Below are 18,447 nucleotides of genomic sequence, written 5' to 3'. Positions count from 1 at the left end.
CTATTTTAAAACTCTTTCGATATAATGTTTTCAATTCTATTGAAAACAATTATATTATGATCGCATTCCTCCATGCTTAATAAAAGCCATTCAATTACGTTCAATGAATCCTCAACCTCTTTTTTGGTGGGAACTGTAACTGATTCCTCATTACCAACATCTTCCTCTAAATCCATCTCTTCCTGTATCCTGCAATATATATACATCTCCTTCACCACTATCTTCCAACTCAAGTGGAGAACATATGAATAATTAATTATGAACATTTACAAAGTCTTCAAATGTTGAATTTGTGTCAACTATTTTGTTGATTTTATTGTACTCTGTAGGTTCATTCTCAAATATCTCACTTTCCACCTGTTTGCTATAACCCGTATTCCCAGCCTTGATGAAGCATTTCTCAAAAATTGAGGATATTAATTCCTTCCACGAAAGGCACAGCCTGTGCATGGTCTGAAGAATGTTCCATGAGCACTTTTAATGTAGTTTTCACTATTCACTCTCCATAAAAATAATTCACTAGCTGCTTTCGATAATGCCTTTTGACCAAAGAAATAATTCCCTGGTCTAAGGGTTGTAATTTACGAGTAGTGTTTGGAGGGAAGTACACAACTTTTATATTTCTTAACATAATTCCTTCATCCTCTTATTTCACTGCCCGCGTTTTTTATTTGTGCAGCCTAGATATACAGTTTCTTCTATTTTTGCTCGGTTGTTTAAAATAGATGTCAGGGTGAATGATGGTATTCCAAAGGTCACTGCTACATCTTTCTTCTGCCTGCCCTCGTTGATGGCTAGGAAAATTCCTCGGAATGTGGTAATGTCAAGCAGCCGCCTTGTTTTATTCGTCGATTCCATCGTCAGCTTATAATTAATTAAGTAATTTTCGTATGTTTCATATTTTATGGCAAATAATTGAAAATACTCCTTATAATATATTTTAGAAAATTGATTTATCATTCTTATAACATATGACTTGTTAAAGATTATAAAAAATAAATAAACACGTGACTATTGCAAAAAATAAACAAGAAACTAAGCGTAATTTGGAAATTTCGATGAATTCCCTTTCTCTAAAATACAATGCTCGTAGAGTTCTGTAGAAAAACTCTGTCAAGGGCACAAAGAAACGCTCGGTCTGCAAAACGACGTGATTTCCTTGTGAGAATGCTGGGCGAACTACTTCAGAATGCCGCGGCGACGGTAAAAAATTTCATTGCTCTACCGCGTATCAGCTAATTAGCTGTCTCCTTCACCTAACATCGTCGCGCATGGAGTGATGTTCGTTCAGTATTGCTAGAAATTGACGTCCCGGACTCCCGATGGAAGTCAGATTTCGCGGCATAAATACGCACGCGAGACATATGACTGTCGCTCAGCGCAATAAATTGTAAACTACGATCGTTCACGAAAAAATTACCAAGGCGGCAGTGAGAAAGTGCTACACCGGGAAATATGGGAATAAAAAAATTGCAAAACTGTATTTGATTTATTTCGAGTCACAGAAAATTCATGAAATATTTTCATTTTAGAAATGGAAGTAGCAATGCGGTTGAGTAATTCTGTCTCCATGAGTGGGAGTGAAGTTAGTTGAAATATTTCCGCCGGCAAGGGATTATAGGCTGCGCTGGTCGCCTCTTTTATTAACTGAACATAGTATGTAAGCCCTCACAGGAAAATAAAGCCATAAGTAATAGAAAGCGAGTGCTAACGCGCAATTTTTACCATGATTCAAGAGAAAACGATACGTTCTGTCTTCATTTAGTGTCACTTAAAATGATTAGGATAGTTTGTTGCCTTTTTCTTATTTACTGTTAGGTATGCTCTCACATGGAACAAAATGGCCCTAGCTAATGGTTAACGTGAAAATTACAGTAAATGTGTAAAAGAGAAGAATAAGCGTGAAACATTTATCGCTGAAAATGTCATTCCATGTTTGTTATCGCGGCTGCATTAATGGCCTCTAGTTGTCTCGATACGAAATGCGGAGGTAGTTAGGCCGCCTCGGGGGTCTCTCGTTGCTATGATATGTAGAGGTTTTACGATATAAAGAGGTTCACTATAGAGAGGTTTGCTTATAAATTTACATGTAAATCTGACGGGACCAGAGGGTTGGTACGATGTATAGAGGTTTACGATGTAAAGAGGTTCACTACATAGAGGTTTTACTGTAGTAGTTTTGTAAATATTCTTGATTTTAGAAACGCAGCGGTCTCTCAGACAGCACGTCACTGGTTAAGGGTTAAATAAGGATCATCTGATGACTGGCAGAGGACAAACTCTGCTGGAATATTTTTCTTCCGAAAGCACCTCCTTAGGCAATGACGTTCTAGCAATTTTTGACTGTGGTGGTTCTCAATTAACATATGAATTTTTAGAAAGAAATAACCATGTAAGTGAGGGAGTTATTGTTCATGATACATATAACCCCACCTCCTGCCTTGGCTCTGGGTATAAATACTGAGAGAGTGCTTTTTGTAACATCTTGAAAATGACATAATAAGTTGAAACCATTGATGGTAGTTGAGTTTTGTATGAAAGTGTTGAAATTACCATTTGAAGTTTTTATCAGGGATGTATCAAACTTGAGAAAGAATTTTGTCAGAGTTATTTTTCTGTTAATATCAATGTTTGGTTTTTCATATTCAATATTTTTCATTTATGGCAATCCCTCTTACTTTTTTAAATGTATTGCTCACAGCCTCATCAATCCAAACAAGGAAGAAGTAATGATGGGAGTGGGGATGGCCAGGAGGGGACGAGCACTACTGAGGCTGATGGAGGTGGTAGCAGTGTGGAAAATCAGGTGGCACACCCAAGGAAGGCCCCTTCCAAGCCCCCTCCACAGCAAACTGGTGTTGCAGAGGAGTGTGCCTTATCAGAGCCGGCTCATGTGCACTGGAGACAGGCATTAACTCCTTCTTACCAGTCAAAACACCCTCCCCCACCTTGCAACAATGGTCCTATAAATAGAATAGACAATCAGGGCTCACTCCACCCTCCTGGGCATCCACCGCTCAGGGGTAAGCACACAGGAGACTGGCATGCCTCTGACTATGCCCTGCGGTCGGCCCGCAGAGCCAACCGTCATCTATTCAGAGATCGTAGTGCAGATGATCAAGTGCGCCCGCCTCAATGTTCTCCAATGCCTTGCACACCATCCCAGGGCACACCATCCCAGGGCACACCATCAGCACTCATGGAATGCCCAATGCCAAAGAGGCCGACCCATGAACAGTCCGGCCTCCTACCAACACCCTCCACCTGGGTATTTGGATCAAGCCCTCAGCACCTGTTCCCTCCTGCCCCCCCTGAAGCACCATGCCTGCAGAATCCATTTAGTGTCCCCCCTCCTCAGCCGAGTGGGGCTCACCTATTCAGGGTCCCTCCTCCTATTCCTACCGGTGTCATTGTGCCCCACTCATACCCTGATGCCCCCGGTCACAATCCGAGCCCACTGCTGCCTTCACCATTGCAGAGCGCTCCACCTGCCAGCAGTACCTCACAACACCCATTCAGCTCTCCCCAGCCCCTCTCCCCCAACCCTTTCTTCCCCTCTTTCCAGGGGCCATTTGAGAGAAGGAATTCCATGCCTCCCTCCTTCCCACCCCCAAGGCATCCCCCATTCATCTCGAGGCAAATGTCGCCATTTGTGTTACGGCCCAGCTCCTTATTTACCAAACATCCACCCCCTAGTGGGCCAAATGCTTAGGCCAGATTCTGTGCAATACTTGTGCATATTACAAGTAAAGACTAGTCTAGTGTGTAAATGGCTGTCTTCATGATGGCAAAAGATGTCTTCCCCAGACATTTGTGTGGTAAAAATATGGGTTTCTGTGTTAACGTGTATTACTTTCAACATTCAAATCTTACTTTTTAAGATTTAAATAAAAAATAAAAGCAGAGATGAATCTAAATCATTATATTGATTGACGTACTTGATATCTTTGGCCTGTATGAGGGTAGCGTTGGTGAAAATCAGTCTATAGAACCAGAGAAAGGGTCGCCTAGAATGCTTGGCTCGCCAAATTTCACGATTTTACTTTTACTCTAATTATAACTACAAAATGAATGTGTTGAAGGTAATTTTTTTATTTAAAGTTGTAATAGTTGGGTTAGTGGTAAAGTAGTTCACCTACCTCTTCTGTACAACTTGGGGAAAATGTTTAATTTCAAAATTAATTAAAAAACAACAGGTGTACAAATAGCTTTGGCCGGCCAGCCATTATGTAAGTATTAGTATTCTTCATGCATACCCTGTGAGCCGATGGGATGGAAGCTCCTCTTCCAATAATTTTCCATGAAAAGAATTTTTTAGGATTGCTGCTGACTGGATGTCATTTACTCAAAGCTCGTATTTGGTAACTAGTAAGCTTAACTGTTTAGTTGCTAGACTTCTGTTTTAGGTCACTTCATTTCCTGTGTGGGGTATATCTACCTGGTGAGCTATATATAGCCTCAAATGTATATGTTAAGTACTAAAGGGCTCTATGAAAAACAAAGCTATTCCTTTGGATAACCTGGAAATCTTCGAGAATTCTGCCATTGCTACTCCCTGGTTTAAAGTGAGGAAGAATTATTTGTGGGGTCAGGAAGCAAGGCAGAGTCGTAGGAAGGCTTGCTGGAAGCACATCAGTGATGGATGAGGAGAAAGAGTGAAGTGGTTGTTGAACTGATGTAAAATGTGGGAAATTAATTGTGTGACATGATATATGCATGCATTTTTGGGATAATCTTCATTTTTCCTTATTTTTTTAAAAATTCTCCTTTGACTGACCTGGACCTTAATGTTATGGAATGCAGTTGAGGGAGTCAAATGCAGAATCCAGAAATCCGGAATGTTTGAAAATTCCTCTGCGTAGTGTTTCGACTACTTCGTGGCACCACTCTCCGAGCCTTGTGGTGGGACGAGTAGGAAGTTAGCACACGCTATGAACATTCGCTAACAACCTTGGCAGGGACACTTAGGGATCTCAGATATCGAGCACAAGAGCCTGGGCACATTTATAAATTAATTAATTAACAAAATATAGAAGCATTTGCACAGGTTTACTGTCCGACTAAGGAAAGTATCGATAGATATTGCAACGTTTAGCGAATGCTATCAACGAAAGCCGTTGAGCGTGAAGAAAAAGATGTATTTATTGTTCGTTCTCATCCAGTATTAAGCACGTATAGTTTATGCTGTGGAAGCTACGGTCGCGATTTGACATATATTGCATTAAAATTCTCAAAAAAAAGTTACACTTTTTCCGCGTGCTGAAGACCAGAAATCCAGAAAAAAACAGAAATGCAGAAACCCTTTGCTTTCCGGATTTGAGGTCCTCCACTGTAATTACAGTCATCTGGTGTTGATTATTGTTGTTTCAAATAGGTTGAGGAAGTCAGTGGAAGAGGTAGGCAATCAAATAATAACCAGAAACAACGAGACTTGATGCGCAGTTTCACTGGAATGATTTTTAAATGGTGAAGTAGATACAGTTGAGCACTGATTATTGGACAATCCGGTCATGGGTAATGTTGCACCCCCTGTCCTCTGTTTTAAGTATACAAAGTTTCTGCATTTGACCATATGGTGAATCTTTGCAATTATGTATTTCTTGGAGTTGTGCCCAGCACCTGACCATTGGTTCAGAGGGTGCGTTACATGCATTAACTTAAATTGATTGTTTCAGATGTAACTTGGTGGAAATTTTTAGCATCCATGATGGAATAATTAAACTATTTCTATTGAAATTTTATCTGAAACTCTTGCAAAGGGTTTAATTAAATTGCTCCTTTGAATGTTAGTCAAAGAGTCAAGCATTCCTATGGCATAATATTCTTTTCTAATGTGATATTTTAACACAAGAAAATGCTTTGTTCCAGCTTAGTTTTAGAGGCAAGAGGAGTTTAGTTTTAGAGCAGTTAAAGGCAAGCATTCTTGCTGATTTGCTTCCATCCCCTTCATTCCTCCTGCTATTCCTCTTTTCATCTCCTGTGTAGTGCACTGCAGACCTCTTATTTAAGGAAATGGAAACATCAATGTCAAAAATGGAATCATTTTTCTTAATTTTAATTCCAATATTTGTCAATAGTGCACTTACACATTGCAGACAGAGCTTTCAAAATTCTACTAAGTCTTAACAATAGTATCTGAGCTCCCTGTAACTACAATTTTTGTTGCTAATACAATGGGATAATCATTGATAGAAGTGCTTTCTTCCATATTTTGGACCCTCATATGAGCACATTGAGACTTCTACATATTTCACCCTTCAGCTGCGGTGGCTAGATCCCCACTAGTGTCCCACTGCATGCAATACAAAGGAGGCCGGAGCCTTTTCCTGCAGGTAATAGACCCTTTTAATTCCATGCGACTCTTTTCCATGAGGAGGACCCCACTCACTAAGTGGGTGGAACCACGGGTCATTTGGTGAAATTATTTTATCAGCAAAATTCCAAAATATGATATAATTTGAAGTTTGATTTATCTAAAATAATCAAGTGTGGCGGTATCATTTTCATATTTTATTATTATATCTGCTTGTCAATTTCTGGCAATTCCATCAACTGTTGCAGCAAACTCATCAGAATAACGTAAAAATATAATTACCTTTAAGAACTCGAAGGCACCATTAAGATGGGATTAGAGCCTGTTAATTTTGGATTGGCTGTCACGGTACTGCCTTGAGGCTGGCTACAGCAAGGGAAGCATATTTTTGAGAACAATGTTTTCTATATACTTGTTACATTGGTAGTAGTTTGTGAGTCAGTGTCGTACGTGCCTTTATTGGAAAGTTTCAATGACGAAGTTTGCTCGTGGTTTTGGAAGTCCATCAATAGCCGAGAATACGATGTATCCAATATACATTGTAATTGTCACCGAAGCGGCTGTGTGTGCCCGTTGCATCGCCGATGCCAAACGCGACGAAGTGGGGTGATGGGGCGCCAAACTTTCAGTTGCTGAAGTCGTGACGATGGCGAGCATATGGGCAGTTATTCACAAGGTTGGTGTTATTTATTTTTATGGTTAATTTCTTTGAAGGGGAATTATCTGTTTAGTGTCATCAAATGGTGAGGAGGAGGAGGTTGGATATCTAACATCGTTAGAACACTTCAGACACCTCTAGTAAATCTAGGGGAATTGAAACCTTGAGAAATTCCATTCAGGTGGAGGAGTAAATGGTAGTGAGTAGAAGCCATAAAATGCTGGAATGAAATATGTATTTTAATGAATTGACTCCATGAAGCCAAAGAGTGAAGATGTTATTGATGAAGCAGAGCCTGAGTATGGGTCGAAGCAGGTTAGAGGACTGGTTATTTTTCTAATGCAAGACATTTAGAGGCAAAGCTAGTACATATTTTATTTTAACCCTTTCCTGCCGGTGACTACAATTGGAAAACATTTTCCGTGCTACGAGTAGCATGAGAATATTTTAAAACTCTCCGTACAGAGCTCTTTTTTGGAGTGGAGTTACCATGGTACAGTGGCACAGCGAGGGGGGGTTTGGGGGGATAAAACCCCCCAGAGCTCAGAGAAATTTTTAAGTTAAATCCATTGTACTTGATTGGATTGATATTACTAATAGAATAGTGTAAGAATTAATAATATGTCCCTCAGAAAGCCGTAAAAATCACCATTTGAAGCATTTATCTTAAAATTCTGCAATGAATTGATCTCGCACCTGCCGCTTATCCTGGTGGGTATTCTATACCCCACACACCCTGGTATCAGTTGCACCTAAACCCCTCCCACCCTTAATTCCTGGCTGCGCCCCTGCCATGGTATTTTTATCCCTCATATTTGGGACCCAACTCAACTGGGCGCCCATCCCTTACCCCAGCCTCTGGACTTCACCCTCTAGCCCTATCACAGCACGAATCCACCGTCAGCTTATTCCGTTACCACTGTTTTTTTCAACCAAACATAGTATTTGATTTTCAATAATTTACTTTTCTAAAATAATTTTTGATATTTTTTAAGCATTGTGGAATTTGAAACAGATTTCTAGCATTAATTACAACAAAGTTAGTAAATGAAAGGTTGTAAGGCCTTGAGTCCAAAAGTCTGTTGTTTTTAATACTAAAATTTTGTTCAGAAATTGTTTGCACACAGAACAAAATGAAGAATTCATTTCAAAGTATAAAACATTGTACTATGCAATAAAATATATCATTGAAAAGACTATTGACACAAAAGCCACTTCACAACGGATTCCTGTGGTGAGGATGGTCATAAATGAGTGGGAGGGTCAGCCTTAACTGCCGAGGAGTGGCCCTAGGGACTTGCCAAGCTGGGTCTCACGCCGGGCTTGAATGTATCTGACAATTGCACCTCAGCGGTCACTTCCCTTCCTTCGTGTTGGCCAGAACTGACGTCGGGTCTTTTGCATTGAAAAATCCACGACAGCTACACCCAATGTCAGTTGTTCTGGGTTTGGAAATGCCCATCGGCTCCACCCACGTCCGCCGCAAAAGGGTTAATTTTCTGAGGAACACATCCCCCTCCAACCTCCTTAGTTCTCTGATGCTGATAGGTATTGCATAGCCCACAGCTATCGCAAAGGCTATCGTCAAAGCCCTCATTACCTGAATGACAACATTTCCTGGGTGAAGGAGACTTACCTGAAGGACAGTATGGAAAGGCTGTTGTGGATATAGGGGTTGATGCCTTGTGGTTGGGTGAAAATGTTTCAGGTGGAAAAAGAGGTTGAACGACAAAACAACATGTGGTAGAATAGGATAGGATTGTGATGGGTGGTCAGGCTGTTTGCATCCGTTTTGCCTGTGTTAGCATGTGCTATTTTCTTTTGCAGACTCTCATCTGGGGTGAAGCCTCTCTGGGGACACCCCAGAAGCAAAAATCGCAAAAGTCTTTAAGCAAAATCAGTACCGAATTGAAACAAAAGTATTCAACAAATTTTCTTTAAACCCATGAAAAATGTTATCTACAGTAAAACCTCTATGTAGTGAACCTCTTTACATCATAAACCTCCATACTTCATACCACCCCTACGGTCCTGTCAGATTTACATGTAAATTTATAGGCAAACCTCTTTGTAGTGAACCTCTTTATCTCATAAAACCTTCACTTATAATACCAAGGAAACACCCCCGAGACGGCCTAACTACCTCCGCAAATTGTACCGAGACAACTAGATACCATTAATGTGAATGACGATGATGTGAATGGAATGACATTTGGATTTCATTGAATGACATTTTTCAGCGATAAATGTTTCACGCTTATTTTTTTCTTTTACACCTTTAATATGCTGTCATTTTCACATTAACCATTAGTTGTGGCCATTTTTTTCTGAATGAGAGTGTACCTAACAGTAAATTTAAAAAAAGATATCCAACTATCCTAATCATTTTTAGTGACTGTTGAATTGAGAGAAATCACATCGTTTCCTCTCGAATCGTGGTAAAAATCATGCAATAGCGCTCACTTTATCTAATCATTAAATTGTAAATATATGTTCACTAATGCATGCATGTTTGTTTAAACACATAAATATAATGGTTTAAAAGACAGTGATGCCTTTCATTTCCGAAGGATATGAAAAAAATAGTGCCTATCACTGAAACCTCTCTATAGTGAACCTCCATACATCAAATTGTCCAAATTTTGGTCCCCTCCATTACGATGTAAAGAGGCTTTACTGTATTAGTATAAGATATGTAATTAAAATAAAACTTTTTCAAAGAAATAATCCCATAAACTAATAAAGCGATGTTATAATTTTCTTAAAATGTTGGTTTCATTCACCTTTTCCATGCTAAAATGTCACAACTTGGCTTGCCCCCCCTAGTTATGATCCTGGGTGCACCCTTGCATCCTAACCAACCCTTGGATAGAATTACGGAGTGTGCAACTCTCTGGCGAGCACTAAAAACCAACTGAAACCACTATGGTAAGGTGACCGCAATTAGTTTAAAATTGTAATAGCTTCAAAAGGTTTTACTTTTAAGCATAAATATCAGGGTAGAAAACTTTATTACCTATTTCATTTTTAAGAATTGTGAATAAATACCTTTATTAAAAAATAAGAATTTACAGCTTGTGTGCCATTCAGCGGTAACATTGCTGTTCAAGGATACTGATTCAATGGACGCACCAAAAAATTAAGAAACAAATCATTTTGATACACATTTGTTAATTTCAAATGAGAAATGATGGAACAAAAACAATCAGGCATTACCTTGGACACAGACGAGGGACTGTCTTTGTATCACAATAATTAGCCCCTCAGTTTTCCACTCTTAAATGGAATTGGAGAATTATAGTAACTTTGCATTGATGTTTCTAAATGGCTCTGATGTGGCTCCAAATATTGTTTTACGCCTCCTGCCACTCATTTACAACTGATACTAGTAAATGGACTGCTCATACGAGAACTGGAAGCTCATAACCTTTATTTTTATGAGGTTTTATTTTCTGAAGTTATTTAAAAATAATAATATCTTGGACCATTTCATCATTGAGTAGACACAATGGTATGCATTCTTTGGTGTATTTGGTGCGCAGTATTTCTGGCATTGCTCTTGCAACACAAATTATATGATTGTCTCTAATGTGAATTGCTCCAACTTTGTCATGGTAATCTTGTTTATCTTTATGGTGCCATAGTTGTAAACCATTTTTTTGCTGTACATTTTTTATAGAGTGAGATCAATGCATCAGCGTTTGCTTTTTCCTACAAAATTGGTGATGAGCTGAATGCTCAGACATGATCTATAAATGAACTAAGTATTAATTCACACCATACATCTCTAAATATACCCTGCAATGATGAGTGATGTAATCTTTTGTAGGTACCATGAAATACTACTAAGACTTAAAATGACGGCTCATTTCAAGTGGTGCATTGCGACTGAATTGTGCATTGAGATTTGAAATTGAAATTTGAAGCATTTTCATTCAGCTTTCTGCTGAAAATGTAATTTCTCTTCATTTACTGTGGGTACATATATTTTTTACACATTTAGGTTGTATGATTAGCTAAATAAGTTTGCTTATAAACTATGTCTAACATAAACCTCTATTTTATTTACTCAATTATGAAAAAATACTGTCTTTGTAAGCTTACACATCTCTGCCAAGTATTTCCTAGGCAAGGATAAAGACACTTGCAGGCTTATTTGTTAAGGTACCACTTGGTCTTTATAGCCTTAACTGTAGGGTTTTAATGGTATCAATGCATGAAACCTCTTCAGCAGTATACATGTGATGTTGACATTAAGTTCATCATTCATTGCACAATTTTGATATTTAATGGTTCTTGCACTCAATGATCATCTATGGGACTGCATCGGCAGACACAGCATGATGGGAACAGGAACCAGTCCATGAAAATGCCCTTGCAGTCATTATCAGGGTCGTATGCGAGCAATCGGTGCCACTTGTACTTCTGCTCACATCCACACTCCCCTGAGCAACGAATTGTTTGCGCTTTCCTGAAAAGAAAATGATGGAGATTTTTATATCAGTAAAACTCTTGCCAGCCCTGGTGAGCCTAATTTTATACCCTCAGCTAGACAGTGTTATTAGTCTGAGCTTTCTTTTATCAAATACATAGTAACTTACAGAGTATTATGTCTACCCACAGAGAAAGTAATGACCAGAGTGCTCTCTACTCTGTAAATGGTGCAGTGCAGAATGGAGCTCCATAGTTCTATCACTGAAATATAGGTGGCTTACTGGTGAGCCTGTGGCTGGCAATAGCTTTTAAGATTTTTTTCAAATTCCTAGAATCATTTAGATAGTCATAGCTTATTCCATGAGAGCCATTTTATATTTTTAAATTTTCTAATGTTATGCTCCAAAATAGGTTCTCCACGTTTATTGTTACATTCCTGATGAGTAATTCTGCTTGATGACAGGTATGTAGGAAATGGCTTAACTTCCCTGTCTTAAAATGCCAAATGTCTCTCATGGAATATGCTCATGAAAAATGTCACCGCACCATGTAGGGTGGTGAAACCTCTGCCTGTGCGATGCCGACATGGCAGAGAGGTCGTTAGTGAGCTCCATAGTTCTATACCCATGTCCCAGCGGAAGAACATGCTGTATTTCCTGTTATGTACATGATTCACCCTGTAGTGAACACTATAGTTTTACCTTCATGTGTAATCCACCCTAGTGATTCAGATTTATTAAAATGTGTCAGATGAAGGCTTGGAAGTCATCTATTAGCCAGTATTAACTTTACCTAGTGTACTTTCCTGAATATTTTTCGTTTACATACCAATGCAATCATAAGGTCACATAATTGAATAAAATTAAAAATCCCAAATTTATTTTGTGACCAAGGCTATTATTTGGTATCAGCATCCATTTTGATATCAAATTTCCACTCTTGATTTGTCAGCATGATTTTTGTGAATGTTTACCTAGGAATGCAGGATAGTGTTCAATACTCATATTTCTACATTTTTGAAGCAGGACATTAATCCAACAACTTAACCAGAATGGCACTGCTCGTTTTTTTCCTTAGGGTTGAAAGTCCTTCACTGACCCTTTCCACTTGGGTGCTGCGTGAGACGCAACGTGTGGTTGCTCTCTGTCAACTTGCGTGTGTCACATGAAACACCACTCTTAGATCCTAAGGCATTGAAAATAATGTTTGGAGTACATAATTGTGCATAGGGGGGGGGGGGGGAAATACAGTGGAAAGGGTTGAAGTGTAACAACCAGGTGATGAAAAATGATGGCTCAGGCTGTCATATCATCTCTCTCACTGGCAATTTTTCTGTCCCTTATACACCCTCTTTACTGTGTTCTCAATATGTACTTTCTTAGCCCATATGACTCCACTCTGATGGGGTGGTGAATGGTGTCAGGGATGGAAAATGAGGTGGACGCCACTGAATTTGCCAATCCATGGCTCCAGATTTCATGAATAATGGGTAGATATTGATTCATTAGAAAACTTATTTAATCTGCCAGTTCGACATTCACAAGGAGAAAATGAAACAGAACTCTGGGAAATTATTGGAGACTAAAGGAATGGCTTTCACTCTGTCTTATACAATCAATTAATTACCTTTTTAATCTTTCTTCATGCCATGGTTTAGTGGTGGAACTGCCCTTTTCAAAAAAGGTATTTCATATACAGAACAATTTAATGAGAAACAGTGATTTTGTGAGAAATACCCCAGGAAAGAATGAGGCTTTGTGAGGCAAAGTTGTTGAATCCTTTTTTCCTTCTGTATAAGGGAACTGATTCACCTACTGACTGATACTGCGTGTGTAACACAAGAGGTTTCCTTATAGTTCCATTCGAACAAATAATCTAGAAATTTTCCTCTTGTAAAATATATATGTTAGGTCGGAAGAAAGAAGCCTATGTGTGGCAATTTTTTCAAATGGGCAGCAACATTTCCTTCTAAAAAATGATTAAGGAAATAGCGTTAGCTTAGAAGGAAAGTAAGAATAGAAGGGATCTCAGGAGGACTGAGTACAGAAACATCATAGAGATGACATTGCGGTATTTTACCATTGTGTGAAGTAGGATATTTTCAATGTTATCTCCAAGAAAAGAAGTCTATGAGAATCAAATACCCATTAACTAATTCTTTAAAAATCAAACATACTGATGAGTTGAAAATATGTTTAAATATATCAAAAATAAATTTAAAAATATGTTTAAATAAGTTTAAATATATCAAAATAAAATACTTCATCTCATGCTAGGTTCCATGTGGCTGTTCATAGGTGCTGCATTATGCAGAAATTAGGTCCTCCAGTGGGGCAAGAAGGTATTAAAATATTTTTAAAGGTAGGAAACTTTTTGTCTGCCGTTGCAGGGCACTAGGAAACTAGGTGAGAGCAGGGGGGGCAGCAGATTTCAGGCGGCAGGAAATTTTGAAGTTTATTAAAAATGTTTCATAATTTTTTTCAAAATTACAACACTACAATCAATACTCTTTGAATTTATTTGATTAAGTTGCACATTTTATCATATTTATTACACGGACACTATACCAAATTATTTTCTTCATTATGAGACACAAGACAAGAATTAATGTAACCCATGGGTCTGGAGTGGCTTTTTTACTGCCATGCCTACAGTTGTTAAGAATTGCGTGAGTTGAGTTTAATTGCGTGAGTGCTCAGCCGTGGGGGGAAAACGGTGAGGTCTCGACAGGATGCACGTGCATCTCATCCACCTCACCCCCTTTACCCTCCCATACTCCTTGAAATGACAATGGGCTCTCTGCTTACAGCTCTACTCTAAATTAAACAGGCACCTGCTGTCATCACTGTCATTATCGATGGCTGCATTTGCAGCCTGCTTAGACTGTTGTCTGGATGTGTTGACACGAACTTACAGTTATTTTATTTGCTTAGTTATTTAATTCTATGTATGTAAATAGTTTTTAGCGTTCTTGGTTAGTATCAGTGTTGCCATTTATCAGAGTTTGGAAAATGGAACTGCTAAGTACCGTTTGAACTGAATTTATATCAGTTTCCAAATTATGGTAAATGGTAGAAAATGACTCTGTGGAGCCAAAAATAGGAAACTTGCCAATGAAAAAAAGGGATGTGCTGCGACAAACACGGAAATTAGAAGCCTTTACCTAACGTTAATGAAGCTGGAAAGTTCATAAGAAAAACGATATAATTAAATGTTTATCCTTGTTTCAATAATTAAAATATAGCACATTAGGGAAAGAAAGAATTAATTGTGCCTTTTTATAGTATCAGAATTTAAGTCATTTTAATAACTTCTATTTTTATATATCAAATATACTAATTGAATAAAGAAAAGGTACATCACCCAATAAGCATATGTTTTGGTTGTATAAACTGAGACAAATAAATAAAGGATTGGGTTGGAGGTGCATGCATTAAGATAAATTTTATTGAGATGAAAATCATTCTATTGCAGACTAAGTATTGTGTGCTTAGTGTAACAAACGTGTCATGATTTATATATTAGGAATTTCTGATGGCTGCTATTGTAATGCAATAAGCAAACTGAAGTGTGGCCAATGGGATCATTTCATAGTCATTTTTAAAATTATTTGTTCAATTTTTTATTTATTTATTTTTTATCAAAATGAATGTAATGCAAAATATACTTACGAACAAACCTCTTGGTGAATAGCTTGCTCAAAGTGTTGGGTGTTTACAATTGCTCTTATTTTTCCAGCACTGTTTGAAGCCCAGTATGGAGTAACTATTTCCACTTTTGATTCACACGCATCCACTCTGAAAAATAAAATGGAAAATATGAAAAAATTAGATAAAAATAATGATAAAGCAGCAGAAATATTAAAATGTACATAAAAATATGCTATTTTTCATGTAGTGGTTGATATGTAGAGGCCAACGACAAAGGAATAAGATACAAAGAAATCTCTCTTGATGACCACTACTATCAAGCGATCAACCCTCACAAAACACCAGTGTTTTACAGAATCGATTCTGGTGCCTATGCCTTCACTGTATTAAATGCCACTAATTTATACATCCCTTATCTGTCCTAAGACATCCCTGTCAAAGGAAATTTCCCCCTGCTCAGCAAATGAAAATGCTGCAGAATTTGATTCAAGCACTGGCTGTCTTTCATCCTTTCCAAGAATCAGCCAATGTGGCTATTATTGATGTTATTGAATCCTTGATCAGTAAATGCACCAGTTTTTGGTGCTCTAATAAAGGAATTGGCTTCAGAAATTGGTTGTAAACCGGCCCGTGCTGGGCATATCTTGGTGCGCCCTCCAGCCTGGAAATCTTTGGTGCCCTCCTGTCCCGAAACTGACAATTTTACACTCAGAATACAAACATTGAGCAGTAAATTTGACTTCAATGTCATCTCACTTAACAGCATAAGTATCACCGTCTAGGAAATTAAAATTGATAAAATTCAATTTGGTACGATTCAATCAAATCTCAAGAGGGTGAGGATTAAAATTTCAAAATTTATTTATTATTTTCCACACCCCCAGACCCCCCCTGGTAGTCTTCCCCCTGCATACTGCTGGCGCCCTCTGGCCATGGCCGTCCACCGCCCTAACAAGGGGTCCAGTGCGGGCCTGCTTGTAAAGTATGAGATGAAGATTATGTTGCTATCAATGGCTGGCTTCAAATATGTCATGTACGGCATTTCATCACCCTGCAAAGAATCTCAGGTGAGTGATGCAGTGTGCTGTGCTTGGAAGCTAAGAAGAAATCAATAATAAATTCCTGAATATAGCAGCATGTTTTAATTGTGCACAAAATTGGGCTCTTTTTAGCTAGTCTTCCACCTTAAACCTTGAATTTTAAGAGTGCAAAGATGATTTTAAAACAATTGACCTTGTGTGTGAGCCGAGATAAAGAATCTGTGGTAGTGGTTGGACAGTCTCTTTGACAGAGATGCAGCTGGAATTTGGCAACATTAAGTGTATCTTGGCTTCCAACCTGCAATGCGTGGATGACTTCTATGGTTGCCAAGCATTGACAAATAATAAGGAAATGGTGTACTTCAGAGCAGTGGCATAGCCATGGGTCAGTGGGGGATACAGGGGGTGCACGCCCCCCCCTTGCGGGGCCGCCCACATTGCCAAGCATTGCAGAACCACAATTGTAACTTTTTAATATCGTGAGATGGTATTGTCTTATATATGTGCATAATCAGTTTAAATAAAGCTTTCTTAATCTTGGCGTGTGACTTGATAAACTCTTTTAGTGCGGTAGGCCGATGTATCGGCTTTTGCTGCTTGGGCGAAAAGTGTGGCAGGCCGGTATATTGGCTCTGATGTAGTCCATTATTTAATTTGCTTTATCTTAATTCAGTAAACTTAAAAATATTTTGTCAATATTAACCAGTTTAACCTCAATAATTAAAAAAGGCAGTTAAGGATATGTAATAAAAAAGCTTTGTATGGTTTTTTCTAGTTGCTATATTTTATGAAAATACCCTTTGCGTTTCCCGCCACTACCCTGGGAAGGAGGAGAGCAGTCAGGGGTTTAATTTTTTATTACGATATAAGCAAAGGCAGCTCCAGATATCTTTTGTGCCCCCCTTGAGTTTTTTTCTGTACATATCTCCGACTGCTATGGGAGGGGATGAGGGGATAGATCCCCCCCAAAGCCTCAGAGAAAATAAAATATATTTGAAACTATTGCATATTTTTGACTTGTAATAACTTTAATTTTGTGCCAAAACGTTGTAAAATATATTTCCAGGCATGTAATTTTTCAAACATTTTCCCAGACCCCCTTTGACTGGATCATGGGACGTTGCCATCCCAGGCCATCTCATTCCCCCCCAAAGCATATCCCTAGTTATGCTACTGCTTCAGAGAGAGGTGCATATTTATTTATGCAGGGAGAAAATGAACAAACATTTTACTGAATTGAATTCTGTGTTTAAAAATGAGGTAGATTTTTCCCAGTGTCCACATGGGCATGCTCTGTATTTCAAGGTTGATGAGGAAATTTCCAGTGAATTGGTAAAATTATTTACACAGACCAGGTGTGCATCAGTTCAAACAATTCATGAGTTTACTAGTTTTCCGAGTATTTTCAATCCAGCCACCCATTAATTTTGTCAAGACATATACTCAATGAACCTCCCTATTCAGACCTCTGCAACCCCTGTGAAACAACCACCATTCATATGAATTATATAACAATATAAATATTATATAACAACCTTGTTGTGAGTGAAGAAAAATTTTTAATCCAGCCAACCGTATGTAGAGTAGCACAATTTACGTTACACATGCCCTTGTCTTGATTTGTTTTGAGGTTCATTTTAGGGATCCGAGTATTGAGGGATTTCCTGATTTTAGTGCATGTATATTGTTTTCCTTCCTGAGTTTTTCTTTTTATGTGTTTGTATTTTAGTGATAGTGACTCCCTTTTGAACCATTAACATGATGTGCTACATTCATCATTTTTCCACACACACACACACACACATATAAATATAATCGTGTGAGTGTGTATCTTTCCTTTCATTCTTGTGTCCTCGTCCATTTCTTCTGCTGGTGAGTGGTGAGCTGCCCCAGTGCCATCTATGGGTTACTCTTGTGGGCCAAAGCAAAGGGAATTTTCTGTGTTTAAACCCCAGCCAAAATCATGGTAAATCTAAGCGTACTGGCAGCGCAACTGGTTAGAGCACCAGGCCGGCAGCTGGGAGGGTCTGGATTCGTGTCCCAGTCAGGCCGCATTTTTACCCTCTGATTTTCTCCTCAATTTCTCAGTAAAGCAAAACTTAGTACTAGTACTACGCATATTTTCCACACTTTCAATTGACCTCAACTGGTATCTCTGCCTTTGCTCACAGTTCAAGACCGGGAGTGAGGGAGGGTATAAATACGTTAAGAACTACATATGTGGTAGAGAGCAGGGGGAAGTAGGAATATGGGTGATGATGTATTTCAGGCCGCTATGGGACCAAGGTTTGGATTTGGGGAAACATTTGTGGAGTTGAAGAAACAGGCACTGGCAAAAGTGGGTCTGAGGAA

At 38.6% G+C, this 18,447-nt stretch overlaps 2 protein-coding genes across 2 annotated transcripts in view; one reads left to right on the top strand and one right to left on the bottom strand.

Annotated features, from left to right (window-relative positions):
• The window catches only part of LOC124171039 (H/ACA ribonucleoprotein complex non-core subunit NAF1), a 66,172-nt gene extending 62,267 nt beyond the window's left edge, over positions 1-3,905 (top strand). Inside the window, exon 9 of the mRNA XM_046550186.1 lies at positions 2,702-3,905. Coding sequence (XP_046406142.1) covers positions 2,702-3,712 — 1,011 coding nt within the window. The 3' untranslated portion in view covers positions 3,713-3,905. The remainder of the gene's footprint in view (positions 1-2,701) is intronic.
• A 6,085-nt stretch (positions 3,906-9,990) lies between these two features.
• LOC124170886 (protein spaetzle 3) overlaps positions 9,991-18,447 on the bottom strand; it is a 192,533-nt gene continuing 184,076 nt past the window's right edge. The window contains exons 4-5 of the mRNA XM_046549915.1: positions 15,077-15,202; positions 9,991-11,442 (exon numbers count right to left, since the gene is read on the bottom strand). Coding sequence (XP_046405871.1) covers positions 11,274-11,442; positions 15,077-15,202 — 295 coding nt within the window. The 3' untranslated portion in view covers positions 9,991-11,273. The remainder of the gene's footprint in view (positions 11,443-15,076; positions 15,203-18,447) is intronic.

This window comes from Ischnura elegans, chromosome X (genome assembly GCF_921293095.1).
Source record: "Ischnura elegans chromosome X, ioIscEleg1.1, whole genome shotgun sequence".
Classification (NCBI taxonomy): domain Eukaryota; kingdom Metazoa; phylum Arthropoda; class Insecta; order Odonata; family Coenagrionidae; genus Ischnura; species Ischnura elegans.
The sequence above is the reverse complement of the archived record's forward strand: the minus strand, read 5'-3'. Positions and strand labels throughout refer to the sequence as shown.